At 49.8% G+C, this 16,394-nt stretch overlaps 7 protein-coding genes across 7 annotated transcripts; 4 read left to right on the top strand and 3 right to left on the bottom strand.

The window, feature by feature from the left end:
* Positions 1-549: 549 nt before the first annotated feature.
* Positions 550-3,535, top strand: AO090001000613 (lipase/esterase family protein; the record flags this gene model as incomplete). Its single annotated transcript, XM_023234630.1, has 5 exons — positions 550-618; positions 708-1,198; positions 1,294-1,458; positions 1,509-2,925; positions 2,978-3,535. 5 exons carry the CDS (start codon positions 550-552, stop codon positions 3,533-3,535), a joined length of 2,700 nt encoding a protein of 899 aa, XP_023089737.1.
* A 427-nt stretch (positions 3,536-3,962) lies between these two features.
* On the bottom strand, positions 3,963-5,213 carry AO090001000614 (Mrp/NBP35 family ATP-binding protein; the record flags this gene model as incomplete). Its single annotated transcript, XM_001819064.3, has 4 exons — positions 3,963-4,633; positions 4,708-4,827; positions 4,951-5,086; positions 5,145-5,213. 4 exons carry the CDS (start codon positions 5,211-5,213, stop codon positions 3,963-3,965), a joined length of 996 nt encoding a protein of 331 aa, XP_001819116.3.
* A 259-nt stretch (positions 5,214-5,472) lies between these two features.
* Positions 5,473-7,294, top strand: AO090001000615 (AATF family protein; the record flags this gene model as incomplete). The annotated part of the gene is made up of 3 exons (XM_001819065.3): positions 5,473-5,530; positions 5,598-5,700; positions 5,752-7,294. The coding sequence occupies 3 exons, from the start codon at positions 5,473-5,475 to the stop codon at positions 7,292-7,294; spliced, it is 1,704 nt and encodes a 567-aa protein (XP_001819117.1).
* Positions 7,295-8,519: 1,225 nt separating this feature from the next.
* AO090001000616 (uncharacterized protein) lies at positions 8,520-8,877 on the bottom strand (the record flags this gene model as incomplete). Its single annotated transcript, XM_001819066.3, has 2 exons — positions 8,520-8,770; positions 8,820-8,877. 2 exons carry the CDS (start codon positions 8,875-8,877, stop codon positions 8,520-8,522), a joined length of 309 nt encoding a protein of 102 aa, XP_001819118.3.
* Positions 8,878-10,544: 1,667 nt separating this feature from the next.
* AO090001000617 (FAD-binding oxidoreductase) lies at positions 10,545-12,128 on the top strand (the record flags this gene model as incomplete). The annotated part of the gene is made up of 3 exons (XM_001819067.3): positions 10,545-10,763; positions 10,858-11,933; positions 12,002-12,128. The coding sequence occupies 3 exons, from the start codon at positions 10,545-10,547 to the stop codon at positions 12,126-12,128; spliced, it is 1,422 nt and encodes a 473-aa protein (XP_001819119.1).
* Positions 12,129-12,344: 216 nt separating this feature from the next.
* On the bottom strand, positions 12,345-13,157 carry AO090001000618 (uncharacterized protein; the record flags this gene model as incomplete). Its single annotated transcript, XM_001819068.1, has 2 exons — positions 12,345-13,054; positions 13,127-13,157. 2 exons carry the CDS (start codon positions 13,155-13,157, stop codon positions 12,345-12,347), a joined length of 741 nt encoding a protein of 246 aa, XP_001819120.1.
* A 349-nt stretch (positions 13,158-13,506) lies between these two features.
* Positions 13,507-15,180, top strand: AO090001000619 (GMC family oxidoreductase; the record flags this gene model as incomplete). Its single annotated transcript, XM_001819069.1, has 1 exon — positions 13,507-15,180. The coding sequence occupies one exon, from the start codon at positions 13,507-13,509 to the stop codon at positions 15,178-15,180; it is 1,674 nt and encodes a 557-aa protein (XP_001819121.1).
* Between the last annotated feature and the right edge of the window lie 1,214 nt (positions 15,181-16,394).

Here is a 16,394-nt window from a genome sequence, read left to right on the forward strand (position 1 = left end):
GACACGTTTTCAGCTAGAATAGGGAGTCTCGCCGCTTGCAAAGCGACTGTTCCAGACTCCCTCCAGAGCACGTTAGTCGCAATTTGCCAAGACAGGTTAAGAAATTGGGAGCGCCATAACGATTGCCTCTTGCAGTCTCCACTTCAACTCGCGATACAACAACGCATCTGCTGAAAAGGGGATAGCGCGTCCCATGACATCATGTCTTGCGATTGATCAATGAGATGCTTCTCCCCCTGCTGTCCATCCAGTCCCAAGTTGCAATTCTCAATTGCTCATTGCCAGTGCCCAATCAATTGTCTTTGGGCCTTGCTGCTCGACTGCTACTATGGGTCCAGTTCGTACCTAGCCGAACCCATTATTCTCGGATTGCATTGTTGCCCGTTCAATCCCCCTTACCTGCCACATACTAGTACCCAGTGGCAGTGTTGGGCGCTATTTATTATTACGCTATCGCTGGTTTTATTCTATAACCAACAGGTTTTTCTCGTGGGCTATGCTTTGTTCCTGTCGCTATACATTCCCTAGAAAAACTACCACCAGTGCAGGATGCCCCTGAACACGGTCGCACTCAGTGTGGCCCTCACCCCTGCTGTGATCTCGACATTCTTCTCTCATGTGAGTCGCCATCCACACTGGACTTCATTTGAGCTATTCTCCTTCTTCGCTGGGACCAAACTAGCTAACACTGATTTTGTTTCCTTCAGTATTTGCATCGTAAATCGCTCCATAATAAACCAAGCGTTCATATCGAATACGATGAAGGTGTTCGGATATTCCGTGAATTCCTCGCCTACTCGGCCAAGCACTCCGTCGAGGATCTTCAATCCTTCACAAGCCAAAGAGTCCCCAGTCCTCACTGGGTGAGGACTGAAACGGTTACCATACCCACTCAATATCTGTCATCTGCCGCAACCGCCCTGATCGATCAATTGGGCCCCAAGGGGTTATCGCAGGTTGGAGGGAAAGAGTGGTGGCAATGGCGCGGACCAGTAGATGATTTGCAAGGCGAATGGGTCGAAATGAGAAATGATTACAATGAGAGAACGCGGGCTAGAAAGATTCATGGGATTCATCCGAGCCAGAAACGTATTATGTTCTACATACACGGCGGAGCCTATTACTTTGGAAGTTTAGAGACGCATCGGTACCAGATGCAACGTCATGCTAGGAAGCTCAAGGGACGAGTGTTTGCACGGTAAGATTTAGGTGTTCTGGTTGTATTGTTGTGATTATGCTAATCCCAGCTTAGTGAGTTTAATGATTCCTCCTTGGAGATTCGTTTATTGGAAGAGCGCTAAGTACGTTTGTTGTAGCGGCATATCGTCTAGCTCCACAGTTCCCATTTCCTTGCAGTCTGCAGGACTGCTTGGCTGCTTATCTTTTCCTTCTGAAGGAACACAAACCTGAAGAGATCATATTTGCTGGAGACTCTGCCGGTGGAGGAATGGCGCTCTCGTAAGTAAAGTGCACCCGGAAAAAAACTCCCATAGCTAACATTGAAAAAGTCTGCTATGTATTCTTCGTGATCAGGGCCTGCCTTTGCCCGCAGGAGCGATCCTGATTTCACCTTGGGTTGATCTCACTCATTCTTTTCCTAGTATAGTGAAGGATAACCCCGGCGACTATATACCTCCCTACGGATTCAGACACAGGCCTTCTGCCGCCTGGCCGCCGCCAAACTCGGATGAAATAGAAGCCATTAAGAAAGGCCTAGGGAAACAGCCTGCTACCGAAAGTAGTGCACAAGAGGCGATCCCGCCCAAAGGCAGTCAGGCTCAGGAGACAGCTGTCAAGGGTTATTCGGTTCACGAGAACCCATCGTCCAAAGAATCTCCGAACGCAGCGAACGATTCCGATAATCCCAAGGTTCTCATTGATGGTAAGACCGTTGAGATCAAGGACCAAATTCATATGTATACGACCAACCAACTGCTATTCCACCCACTCGTTTCTCCTGTTCTACAACCGTCCCTGGGAGGCCTACCTCCCTTGCAGATTCTAAGCGGTGGAGGAGAAATGCTACGAGACGAGCAATTCTACGTTGCTCATAAAGCAGCGAATCCGACTGCTTACCCGCCCAGTGACGCTTTCCTGGACGAGTACGACCCCGAACGTGAGGCGCTGCACAAATACCCCGGGACCCACGTTCAGCTTCAAGTTTGGGATGATCTATGTCATGTTGCGACCACTTTGAGTTTCACTCGCCCAGCGAAATACATGTTTCGATCAATCGCACAGTTTGGAGCATGGACTCTGGCATGTGCCCAAGAAACAGAGATCGAAATTGTGGACGACACTGAAATCTCACCAATATCATCTGATAGCTCGGATGACCCAGACACACCCGCAGATGCACACCAAGCAGAAAATTCGAAACAGTCTGTGGCATCTGTCGGGAAGGCTGGCGATCGGTTACCTCCCTTCAAAGAGCGCATGATTCGTCAAAGGGTCGACAAAAGAGGCCATATATATCATTTGGAACCCCAAGCTTCGTGTCCTGTCCTTCAAATCCCAAGTTCACAAGTCGGAACCATCAATCCGGAACTGGTTAAGAAATGGCTTGCGGCAAAAAAGGAATGGGATGTGAAGTACGCCAAGGACAAGCTTCATGTCCAGCGCCAACGCGTCAAAGAGTTGGCTCAGTGCTTTCAGCAAGATTTCGTGGGCGAGGTGCCCCCTCCCAGTTCACTGGCGGCGAGAAGGTCTGCACCTGGTGTCATGCCATCTCGTGGTGGCCGGAAGAGCTACCCTATGACAATGTGGAGCAATTGGGCCAGCAGGCATGACGAGAGGAGCCTTCAAAGGGAGCACAAGAAGGAGAAAGAGGGTCAGTCCAGGAGAACCAGCGTGGAGGCTGGACGTGCCGGAGCTTGCATGAAAGCAACAGAGGTTGATAAAGGTGCCTCTCCGGATAAAGAACAGGTTAGTCATGCCTACTAGAGGTCATTACTATTGATGCTAAGAAATGATTCAGGATGCATCAGACGAGACAAAGAGTTCAGAAACCAGGACCGAGGAAGATGCCTCTCGCAGGCTTGACGATAGGAGTTCCAACCCTATGATACTCCTGCCCCCATATGACGAGAAGAGGTTCACGGAGGAAAACGCGAGCACGCAAGCACTTTTTCACGCACGAGGAACTATAGCCTCGACTTCAGACCTATCTATGGCCCGGAAGCAGCGACCGGTGTCCCAAGCCGGGTCAGGCACAGTTCGAAGCGGCATCACATCCGATGTTGCAGACGATACCAGTACTCTCGGAGACAGATCGCTCGCCGTTACCAACACCGGCGTTGATGCCGCTAGTACTCGGGCAGTACGAAACTCTGTCGGAGTCGTGGGTCTGATCAACGATGGCGACTCGGCCTATCGTTCTATTGATTTCTACTCTATGCCTCGCGACTCGGGTGATCTCGAGACCACTTCTCTTGGTGGGCGGACGACGGAAGGAGATATCTCTCGCACCGTTTCTCGCCCGGGAATGGCCGAACGAGAGTTTTATAAAACTGCACAAGAGCACCCTGTAGCATGATATACATAAAGAAAGCTGCAAAGCGAAGATTTGCATATACAGAATCTGGCCATATATGATTTGTGTATACCTGTTTTTGTTATTCTGTTATTTGGTTAATTTGAACCTTCAAGATACACTTATTACCAAAGTGAAATACACGATGATACCTCATACACGATCGCCTACTGCGTCTGTTTTCATATGTTTGGGTGGTTGGTCCTTGAATTATACTCTTTCTGTTTGATACGTCAGTCCCTCAATACCCTGGCTCTGAGCCCCCTTATCCCTGTGTTATATATGACAGTTTATTTTCTGAGATAGCTACAATATAGTCCTCAAGCATGTTGAACACTCCCTTCCATCAAGGCCTGAGCCGGGGTATATAAATTCTTAATATAATACAAAGAGAAGCTTGGGCCATACCAAAGATTTTTCATTATCCCAATCACCATTCAATCCCAACCTTCCCTGCGACCTTCTCCGCAACATCTAAAAAGGCCTTCCTTCTAACGCTTCGATCCTGACTCTCCTCCGCAACAACCGTTGGCATGCCCCGATCGGCATCCTCGCAGACCCTGGCATCAAGCGGAATATCCCCCAGAAACTCAACCCCCAGCCTCTTACACTCAGCCACAACACCCCAATCCTCCGCTTGATGAGAATGCTCCGACCCATCAATCTTATCACCATGTGAAAAGATCTTCGTCTGATGCCCACATTGCGGGCACGCGAAAAACGCCATATTCCTCACCATGCCTAGAACGGGGATATCCATCTTCTGGAACATCCCGAATCCCCTTACTGCATCTCGTAGAGCAATATCCTGCGGCGTGGACACGATCACCGCGCCGTCAACGATGATCTCCTGGCCAATCGTTAATTGGACGTCGCCTGTACCGGGGGGAAGGTCGAGGAAGAGAACGTCGAGGGGACCCCAGGAGACCGAGTGGAGAAGTTGATGCATTGCTTTCGTGACCATGAGACCGCGCCAGGAGATGGGAGTTGTGTCCATGGGGATTGTGGAGGGGTCTTCGGGGGAGGGCGTCGGTTGCGGGAGGAGGTAGCCCATTGACATTGATTTTAGGCCGTAGTTTGTTAATGGGAGGAGGCAGTTCTCTGTGTTTCGGGTGGATTGTTAGTATGGCTTTTGTTGGTTTGGGGGTGGGTGAGGTTGGGAATGTGATGCGCACTTTCGTCTAGTCGGGGTTCGCCTGAGAGGTTGAGGAGTGTGGGTATGGATGGGCCGAAGATGTCAGTGTCGAGGATTCCTGTTCTGATTCCGCGCCGTGCGAATGATAGTGCTAGGTTTACTGTTATGTTGTTATTGAGTTAGTATACTGAGTCCGTGTATCCTGATATATCAAGAGGTAGTAGGTCATGGGATGACGTATATTTAAAGGAGTAGAGGGCCAATTAGTATGTCTGTAACGTACCAGCAATTGTAGATTTCCCTACTCCACCCTTAGCAGATGAAACTGCGATAATCTTCTTCACATCGCGAATCTTGCGCTTCTCCGGTAACCCGCGGCGACGAGGAAATGAGGGCGGCGTGCCGGAGCGAGGAAGACCCTAGGGAGCAGGACATTAGTATCCAATCCGAATAGATCTGGAATATATAAGTATGTACTAGTGGGTTATCATGCTGCAAAGCACGAAAGGTTGAGAAAAACCTCTTCCGCAACATAGTTGAATGCATCATTTTAGAACCTTCAAGGTCGATCGCAAAATGAAGTTCAACTTGCTTTCTGCCAATAAACCCACACCGATGTCATTCATATTGCCGGGAATAAACCCCCACCGCCGGAGTAATATACCCTACAAGCAAGCTCCGCAAGCTATTCGGGGACGTTAATCCGTCACCGCCTGCTAACTTTTCTACGGCAGAAAAATAAAAGTTGTTTAAAAAAAATTATCCGCAAACAATATTGATACCGGGACACGCAGATATATTCAAAATGGGTCCCAAGTCTTTGGCGGAGCAAATTGCTGAATTGGAGGATCCGACTCCGAAAGGTGGGGAATTTTTGGCATTGTGTTCTGTGGCGTTGCGACGTTAACCGTTTTCTCTTTTTTGCGACAGATTTCGATCCGGAGGATTTGGAGCGCGGTGGCTCTGATAGTGAGGATGAGGGTGGTCGCGCTGCCGATTCAAGTGCCGGGAGGGAACATTATCAGGCTGTTGGGTGAGTTTGGATGTATTTTGTTTCTGTGCTGTCGGTGCTAATTGAATATAGCAAGGCGAAGCTTCGCAAGCAGGACCCGGTTGATCTAGGGAAACAATATGCCGGTGCACGAGTTAGCAGAGATGCGCTCGATGCTGATAGCGATGACGATCCGTTCAAGGCCCGGTCTGGCGATGAGGAGGAGGGTAGCGAAGATGAGGATGAGGACGAGGACATGTCGGACGAGGGCGATGAGGAGCAACCGCAAAAATCGAAGGCAGCTCAGAAGAAGGGCCATGGCGCAAGGATTGTTGATGACATGAGATCGGATGACTCGGAGGAGATTGGAAGCGACGAGGATTCGGAAGATTTTGACAAGGATGATATGGATGAGATGCCCTCTGACGGTGACGAAGACGAAGACGAGGATGAAGATGAAGAGGATGATGACGAGGAGGACGACGACGACGATGATGATGATGATGATGAGGAGGAGGAGGAGGAGGAGGAGGAGGAGGAGGAGGAGGAATCTTCTGCTCGTCGTGTGAAGTTCGCAAAAACCGCAAAATCAGATGATCGGGAAGAGCTGCGCAGACTGATGGCTTCTGATCAGAAGACCATCACGGCCACCATATCCCAAGCTGCTAAAGCCGATGCGGTCAAAGGAAAGGCAGTTAAGCAGCAGCGTGCAACTTTCGATGCGCTCCTGAACACCCGTATCAAGCTGCAGAAGGGTCTCACCGCGATCAACCAGCTGTCCGTCGCAGCCAAAGAAGAGGAGGATCTCGATGGGGAAGCTATCAAGTCCGCCGAATCCGCCGCCTTAGCTCTCTGGTCTACTCTCGAAGACCTGCGCCTTGCCCTCGCAGACGCGCAGACTCAAGACGAATCGAAGAAGAGGAAGCGACCTTCCGCAGTTTCCCCAAGTACATCTACCGCTTCGTTGTGGAAGCGCATGGCGGATCTTGAGTCCGACTCGGTTGCCCACCGCCGAGCCATCCTTGATAAATGGTCGCTCAAGGTGCGCGGGTCTAACGCTACAATTCCTAACAGCCGTGGAAAACTCTTGGGCTCAGCCGCTAGCGGGCAACAGAGCATTACTGCTGTTCTAGATGCGCAGATTGCATCTGAAACTGATCGCGCTGCCAAGCGCGCGCGTACAGCGAATGGTAACTCTACTGATGAGGACCAAGAGCCTATCTACGACGATACCATCTTCTATCAGTCACTTCTCCGGGACCTCGTTGAGCAGCGCATGTCGTCGTCCGATGCTATCACCAACGGCGTCGATACATTGCATATTCAGCTGCCTTCTCGTGGTCTTTCTATTCACCCTGTGACCGGAATGCGCAAGGACAAAGTTAAGAGGGATGTGGATACACGTGCGTCGAAGGGACGGAAGATGCGCTTTGATGTCCATGAGAAGCTGCAGAACTTTATGGCACCAGAAGATCGAGGCACATGGACTACCCATGCCCGAGAGGAGTTCTTTGCTTCTCTCCTCGGAAAAACGGCAAGTGGGATGCTACGAGAGGGTGATGATGAGGATGCTAGTGCTGCTGAAGAAAGTGACTCGGATCGTGAGGAGGGCGGATTGAAACTTTTCCGGAGTTAGAAATGCGTGAATCTTGTAAAGAGATGTTGAATCAGTATATACTTAGGCTATCCAAAAAGGGTTTTTAGACATATTGTTGTCTTTTGTTTTTCAATTGAGTGCTCAGTCCTCGCCATTTAAGCAGAAAGGTAGCATGAACAAAGTGGTTTCATCCATGACCACTTTTCCTGGAGTGTTTAACATTATAATCACCCATTGCCCTTTTCAAAGCGATGGCATCATTGCGATCACTGTGGTACTTTACCACTTCATTCGATTGGATGACCTAGATTCAAACATTGTGTATAATCTTCAACGAGCACTCTCCCCTTTACAGGATGCTATCTACCCGGGCACCAAGAGAAACACCAGTAGTACCAACCGGCCAGGCCCTACTGCAGTTAATCTAGTACATCGCCCTAGTAATGGACACAATCACATACACATCCGCGGTCCAAATTACACCAAAAGCACATGAAAACATCGTTATTAAACGGCCGCGATCAATAAAGTATCGATGCAGATCACTAAGGCTCACCCCGGTCATTCTTCCCGTCCCTGGCGGCCCATGCACCAAATCCTCCGTGGCATTGGCTTTAGTATCCACCCTCTTAACCCCCAGGTGTTCAAGCTAGATTGCCATACCCGGCGGGATCCAGTCGGACATCCGAATGGTCACAATCAATCAATTGAAATGTGGGGGTGTATGCTTTGGGGAACGCCAATCAAGCCGTCTTTTTAAGGCACAGTCACTACTAGTAGGTACTAATAATATAGGCCGTAAATTAAGGTACGGTACGGAGTCCCTAGGGGCGTTCTCAGATTCTCCGTTGGTAGTGGTGGGAATGGTAACGTCCTGTCTCGGGATAATTAATATGTAGAATATTAAGACTACATTAGGGTATCGGTGAATCTGTAAGTGCCTACGGGTAATAACGGATTTGACCTTTTAGCCGTGGTCAAGTTGTTGAGCATTTATCCTAGGTTGGTGTCTGTTGAGTATTGTCTATTGTATGCAGTTTTTGATAGGTGTTATAGCTGTATCGCACCCATCTGATATTGCTTTACGATGTATCTTTGATTCGCCGTTTACAGGAAAATAGAATGTAGCTCCCTCAGGCCATACACATATAAAAAATCTCTACGTTTAGGTATATACATTAAGAGAAACAGAAGACTAAAGATAAAAAAAGATATCCTTTTGCCATGTCATAAATTACAGTCATGGAGACACCATATATCATCCTCAAGATTCAGCGCCCCTCTCGACAAGGTTGATCGTGTCTAACTCATTGATCGTGTCCGGAATCCTCTTATGGTTTCGGGCGGATCGACCGCTCTGTCTCGAGGAGCTGTAGGGTTCGTAGGATTTGGAGCCAAAGGTCATAGGCCTGCCTCGGATAATGATCCACAGTGGACGCAACGTCGGAAGACAGGCAAGGATGACAGCGAGCGAGATTTCGATATTCGTCCAGAAAAAGACCGGAGAGGTATAGTCTACCACCGTACATTAGCAACCACTTCGGAGGCGGAGTTGGCCACTTACATGTTTCGTCGTTGTAGTGCTCCATAAAGGTAGTTCCAACATGGAAGTACATGGCCATGCGAGTAATGCTGATTGCGATGACACTTAACCTCCAGTGGTTAGCTTGGATGAGGATCGTCAAATGGAATAGACTCGTAGGAGAGGGAATCATACGCTGCACCCATAATGAACATGCCTGCAACGGCCAATCTCTGCTTCATGGGCAAGCGGAGCTTGAAGACTAGAGGCAAAGGCAGCACCAGGATGATAACATCGATGATCACGTCGGTGATGCATGATGCATACCACATAGAAACGCTATCGATACACTTGTTGCCATAGAATGGCTCGACTAGGGGTGTCACGGGATAGCAAGTGAAGAGGTTGCTGAAGAAGAAGGATATCGTCCAGGCACCCGTGATGCCTAACAAGACCGCCGAGACATGCTTAAATATACGAGACACCGAGAAGATCCCCCGAAGCAGCACGAGGAGCGACAGTTTTGTGAGGCCCAAACCAATGACGGCCATCAATTGACTGGCAAACTTGCACTATCCGACACAATATTGGATCAGCTGGCCATTCAAACCTTGTGACAACTATCCCCTATCCGAACATACCTTTTCATAGGTGAGAAACCGAGGGTCGTTTAGAAGTGGTTGTCCATCGGGTCCTGTTGTCTGATGCTGTCCCAGCTGGCCATCGATCGCACCTGCATGAAGCGTGAGCCACTATCATCATCTCGCCCACCGGGGGATAGGCGAGATAAAGTACCTATAAGTTGTGTGATTGAACATGCGACTGAAAAAGCCTAGAATCCGTTAGATTGTAACATGATACACATATGTATATCCACGTACCAGTGCCCCAAAAATCAGGTAGTCATCCCATTGCACACCTCCACGCGAAATCCACTTGGCCCAGACCCGAAGATTTACGAAGATACACGGGAGAATTAGGAACGTAATTCCCAGCGCGATCATTTGCGTTTTCGAATAAGAATCAATCGCCATGATGGTGGTAGTAGTAGTGAGTCGCTGAGATGGACATTCATTGAGGCCCGCAGTTGCGCATGGAGGAGTATAAATGCAAGATAATCCACCATCTCCTCGTGAGATAAGACTGCAGCTAACGTCAACACCTGCAGCACTCACTACTGAACCCCCCCTCCACACGTTCAAGAGGAGTCGAGCAAACCAAAGGAGTCGACCAGTTGTACTATACGGTACGGTACGGACTTTGACAGCAACAATACAGCAACGCAGGGACTCAATGTCCAAGCGACCAAGTAGTGCGCTAGGGCATGACCCCTGCCGCCATAAATTAGTTGCAGGCCAAAGGTAACAGTGCTTATATTACTCCGGTAAGCCAACCCCTCTGGGAAAGATCGCCAATCACAATTCGGAGTACACCGTGGTTCCTGATCGCAGAGACCCATGGTAATGTACATTACACTATCTGGGTTGTTGGTGTCAATGCTGCCACCCGTGGGCTGATTTGATCGTCTGCGAAGCTCTGTCTGACGGTTCCTGTCGTACTTTATAGTGGAGAACAGGATAGCGTAGGGGCAATTTTACCTAGGTAGCACTGAAAGCGAGTTGAACGAGTCGTCATGCAACATAAGGGAGTTCTAAGCGTCAAGTTTAGGGGTAGTGGCTTTCAAAAGGTGGCTGTATAAAATACTCGACAAGCCTGACCTGCTCATACCGCCTGTCACTCCCATTGTACTCTGTCCCTGCCGACCTCATGGCGACTTTAATTGTGTCCCTGCTTCTGACTCTTCTCGCCCGTGAGGTCCTTGGACTATCCCCGGTGCGTGTCTCCCATGAGCTGGGGCCTCACTTATCTCCATCAGCTTTGATTACTGGTGCAAACACAACTGCGTATCCGCGTTGGAGCGAGTTTGATGCTCCTAAGCCCGGAGTTGTGGTGACCGTGGCTACGGAGCAGGATGTAGCCAGAACAGTACGTTGTCCTCCCTCTTTGCCTTTTCCTCCCTTCTTTTATCCCCCTGCCGCGATACGATGGTTGTTCATATCTCACGCCAAGCACTCAACAGGTGCACTACTGCACGTCCAATGGCATTCCATTTCTGGCTCAAAATGGAGGACATGGCTGGGCAAATACATTCCACCTGGGAACGGACGGACTTCTGATCAATATTAAACAACTAAACACGATCGATTTTAGTGATAACAAGACGGAAGTCACGGTCGGGGGAGGAGTTGAGATCTCGGAGATGATTGCGGCTGCCTCCAAGAATGGTGCCCTCGTTCAGACTGGTAACTGTAACTGTGTTGGAGCTCTGGGTGCTACTTTAGGGGGTGGATATGGAAACCTCATGGGTCTGATGGGCTTAGGAGTCGATAACGTCCTGTCGCTCAACGTGGTTATGGCCGATGGTCGCTTGCACACCATCACTCCCAAGGATCGGGATCTCTGGTGGGCGATGCTCGGTGCTGGCCCTAACTTTGGAATTGTCACGTCTGCAAAATTGAAAGCGCACCCAGTCGCACCTTCGGGCCAAACCGCCTGGTTTGGACAACTAATCTACACCGCAGACAAGGTCGAAGCTGTGGTGGAGGCCATCGACAACATCACTCTAGAGCCGAAAATGAATCTTTTCCTATACTACATGAATAGTGGCTCTCCGGACTACACACCTATGCTCGTTGTCACGCCATTCTACTACGGAACTGAGGCGGAAGGAAGAGCTGCATTCGCAACCTTCCTGGACCTTAGTCCGACGGAGGACACTACGACCGAACTTCAATACCCGCACTGGAATGATGGGGCGGCGGGATTCTGCACCAAGGGTGGGTATAAACCGGCATATACTGTTGGTCTTGCTCGGATGAACCCCAGCACCTGGAAAGAGGTTTGGGATGAGTATGTCTCGTATATTGCGCGGAATGGCACCGGCAGCAGCCTGATTCTCATGGAAGCATATTCTCTGGAGAAAGCTCGCTCCGTACCGGAGTCATCTACTGCCTTTGCATTGAGAAACAAGGTCAACTTCAATGCGGTTGTTATCCCATGGTACTATGATACCAGCCTTCGTTCGGGCGCCGAAGCGTTCGGCTCCAAGATTCGTGACCTCTGGCGCTCTACTGATGAGCTTGACTCCCCCGCCACGTACGTTCTTATTTCTTTCTTTCATGTTCTTCCTTTCTCCCAATCTTCCGGCTAATTGATTTATACAGGTACATCAACTTCGCTCATGGGGATGAGGATTTGACCTCGATCTATGGTGCGAATGTGGACCGGCTCAAGGCTATCAAGGCGCGAGTGGATCCAGGAGATGTTTTCAATCAATGGTTTAATCTGTGAAAGCCGGGTGCTATATCATACTTGTATACTACTACCTAAGGTGATGTAGAGTAGACCTTACTGTCGCTTAGAGGAAAAGAATATGAATAGATCGCATGTATAATTTGTCCTCACTGAATCTGTTTCTACATATCTCCTTTCGCTCCCCGAGGCAAAAACTACTCTGGTAGTATTTGGATCATTCTAGGCCACTGCTATAGTGTAAATCATCCTCCATTACCACGGTACAATACCCTGAGGGCCATGAACCCTTCCCGGCTGGTCATCCTTCTCTCCTTTCACGACCGAGGCGATAATCTGCGCCCCAACCTCCGGCTCTGTCGCGCCCATTCTGCGCAACGCGTCCGCATCTCCAATGACATCAGTTGCACAGAATCCCGGATCCGCACCCAGGACTTTAACGCTCTTCAACTTCATATGGTACTGCACTAGTAACATATTGAGTGCAGCTTTGGCTACGCGATGTTCCGTGGCATGTGTGCCACCGTGCGGGGAGTTCGGATCGAGATTATATGTCATTGACCCATTGGAAGAGCTCACAAAGACCAACCGGGGGTTAGTAGACTTCAGGAGTAGAGGAAGCAGCGCTTCTGTCAGACTTGCCGCACCCGTGACGTTGGTCTCAAGAGTAAGCCGCAGGGCATCACGGACAGCCTCTTGGTTGAGGAGATAGATGCCTGCATTATTGACGAGCACGTCCAGATGGCCGAAGTCCGATTCAATACGTGCTTTTGCGTCATCAACGGACTGATCGTCCGTTACGTCTAGCTGGATCGTTGACACGGTGCCGTGGATGCCAGGCAGGGTGCGGAGAGAGTCGGCTGCTGCATCGCCCTTCGAGCAGTCTCGACTACCGATGATAATGTGGTAGTTGCCTGACAGAAGTAGATTTTTGGCTGTCTCGTAGCCGAGACCCCGGTTTGCGCCTGGAATTTGGTGATGATAAGTTTTGTTCATGTAAACTATGCCAATCTTAGAGAAAAGCGGTAGAGACGTACCAGAGATGAGGACAATTGATTGTGGTGCCATCGATATGGCTAGAGCTTTTTCGCCTCGAGTAAACAAGGGTAAATGTCGGCCTTGAAGTCGGATGAGCCCTCCTGCCCAAGATATACCTGCGATCGGATGCTGTAGGGTAGGGTAATTTCCCTGCCATATTTATCCGTGTCTGAGCTATAAAGACATTCCGCCGATCGAAAGCATCGGGGCTTATCATTGAGTCTGTTCCCGTCAGACTAACAGGGATGGTAAGATTTCATATAGTAAGCAATAACCATTCCTGTAGTAGTGGCTTGGAAGTTTAGGCCTCCAATCTACCCCTCTTATTTCCTCGACAATCTGGCTTCTACTATTCTACGCAACTACAACCACATCAGCTATGGGATCAATAGCATTAGAGGCGGATTACATTATTGTGGGCGGCGGACTGGCTGGGTGCGCGGTCGCCTCACGCCTGAAGCAACGCAGCCCATCCCTCGACATTCTCATTCTCGAGGCAGGCAGTGACCCTTCCAGCAACCCCAACACACAATCCTTCACGGGTGCCTTCTCGCTCCTTGGCTCTGATCTCGATTGGACCTATAGCACCGAGCCCCAGAAGAATACGGGCAATCGAGTGCACACTATCCATAGCGGGAAGGCCCTGGGAGGAGGAAGTGTAGTGAATTTCGGTGGCTGGAGTCGCGGGGATGCGACCGACTACGATGACTGGGCCAGAATAGTCGGAGACCAGCGATGGAGCTACGACGGCTTACTTCCGTACTTTCGCAGGTCGGAGTCGTTCTTCGACTCTAATGCAGACCCCAAGCAACACGGATTTGAGGGACCTATTCATGTCACTTCGGTCTCTGCCAGTGACCCTAACAGACGGTATCCTCTTCGGGAGCCAATCAAGGATGCTTGGAACGAGATTGGGGTTCAATATAACCCTGATGGCTGCTCTGGAAATTTATCTGGTATCAGTGAATTCTTAGAGACCTGGCGCGACGGAAAGCGTCAAGCAGCACACCAAGTGTACAGCTTGGAAGGTGTGCAGCTGCTTACGGAAGCTATTGTTCACCGAGTCGAATTTACGGACGGCGCCCAGAATGGACAGAAGACTGTTTCCGCGGTACTTCTGTCGGATGGCCGGCGCTTCAATGCACGTAAGGAGGTCATTCTGGCAGCCGGTACTCTCCGGACACCCCAGGTCCTCATGCTATCAGGAATTGGACCAACTGATATACTATCCCATCACGCGATCCCAATTATCATCGATGCGCCAGAAGTCGGTAAAAACCTGAATGATCACTTTGCGCTCTACCAGTTATACAAGTTACGCAATCCAGAGCGCGGGCTCGCCCTGGGTAGTCCCGTCTTCTCAGATCCCGCCTTTATGAAGGGCTTTCCTGGAGACTGGGTTGTTAACCAGGACGTACCGGCGGATATTTTGGGGGCAGCAGTGCGTAATGATAACGTGCGATTCGGCTCCCCTACAGACGAATCTTTCTGGAGACCTGGGCGACCGCTCGTGGAAACTCTAGTTGCCTATGCTCCGGCTGGTGTACCCGGAGTTCCCATGGATGGCAGTTTTATCATGACCTCGGTCATGTTGCTCGCTTCAACATCCCGTGGAACCGTCAGCATTCGGTCGCCATTGCCCACGGACCCTCCCCTGGTCGACTCTAACTACTTTGACACAGAAGCCGATCGTGTTACATTGATCCACGGCAGTCGGCGCACGATGCAGGCTCTGCTGGATACGTCCGCTTTAGCGGATTATATCGAGACTGAAGTGCCTCCCCCGGGAATGCCAGCTTTATCATCTCGATCATCGGACGACGAATTCGAGGCCCGGATCCGGGCGACTGGTCTGGCTCACCATCATCCAGCAGGTACAACCGCCATGGGCAAGGTAGTCGGTCCAGACCTTCGTGTCTTTGGCGTTCATAATCTTCGCATCGTAGATGCGAGTATACTGCCGCTGAGTATCGGTGGCCACCCGCAGGCGACCCTTTATGCAGTTGCCGAGCAGGCTGCAGACATTATTCTCGGGGCCGACGCCCAGGCATGATCACCTTTCATGCAGTTATCAACATGCCATGTTGATGGCTTACATTCTTTCATGTACAATCCATGGTCATTGCATATTTTCTGGATTCATGGCTTCAAAGAGTCCTTAGTCGAGCGCTCTCACTTCCAACAAAAGACATCATGTATAGACAGTCTTATAGGTAGACCCATGTCTATATATCCAGAACGCAGTCTTATCACTTGACCATGGCGGTCTCACACGTACCATCCAATTGAGTGTGAAACAATGATCATTATTGCAACTGTATGTCAGATAAGGAATAGTCTCCTAGTTCACCATGTACGTACGAGTGTCTGTACGTGAGGTAATTGCACTAAGTTGGCAATATTAGCGGCAGGGGCGGGATCATGATTCATTTCAGATGATTCTCCTTCGCCTAGCAGTACCGGGCATGCTATAGCAGGGTACCTTTATTAAGCCACCAATCAGCTATCTGTCTGACTCGATAAGGAGGTGTGCAATACTCGAGTCGTGTATACCCTGTAGCACACACACGGAGTTAACGCACAGATTGTGTACGTATGCTAATATATACCTACCTTGTCATTGGCGCAACGAAAAGCCTACTTGCGAACTATAGGATCCTGGATGTAGACTACCAGGTAGCTCAGAGACAATCCAACATCGTGCTACATACATGTACCGCCCCGTATTACGAACGGCTGCTGCGTATCATTTCCTCAATGGTAAAGGAGAGATTTTTAAACTAGGGTTTGAGCCTAATTAACTCGACTCCTTCCCGATGGTCGATCCCGCTTCCCCGTCGGCGATCGACACCCGGAGCATCATTGCGCGCACCAGACGGGCAATTACCATGAGACGTACACTAGTCGTATAGATGGTGTTCATAAAATCAATGAAGAATAGACGCAAGAGGCCCAAGTGCTCGAAGTATTCGGCGATAATAGAGCGTTGAAACTTTAGTATTTCACATATACCGCTCCTTAACTTGCAAGGATCTACATGAAATCATGACCACCACAATGCATCGGACTAAGCAAAACTCCCCTTCTATTCCAGTTCTTCGTCTTGCCCGAAGAGGCCAGGCTCGTTAACTCTTATCCGGTTGACGAGAGTTCCAACACCACCAGCTATTGCAAGCTACGTTTCTCTGACCAACTGTTGCGAACGAAGTCGTCTGCGTCCTCGCTGCGTTTTTCCGACCAACTGTTGCGGACGAGATCATCGGCGTC

The sequence above is a fragment of the Aspergillus oryzae genome, chromosome 2 (assembly GCF_000184455.2).
Source record: "Aspergillus oryzae RIB40 DNA, chromosome 2".
Lineage (NCBI taxonomy): Eukaryota > Fungi > Ascomycota > Eurotiomycetes > Eurotiales > Aspergillaceae > Aspergillus > Aspergillus oryzae.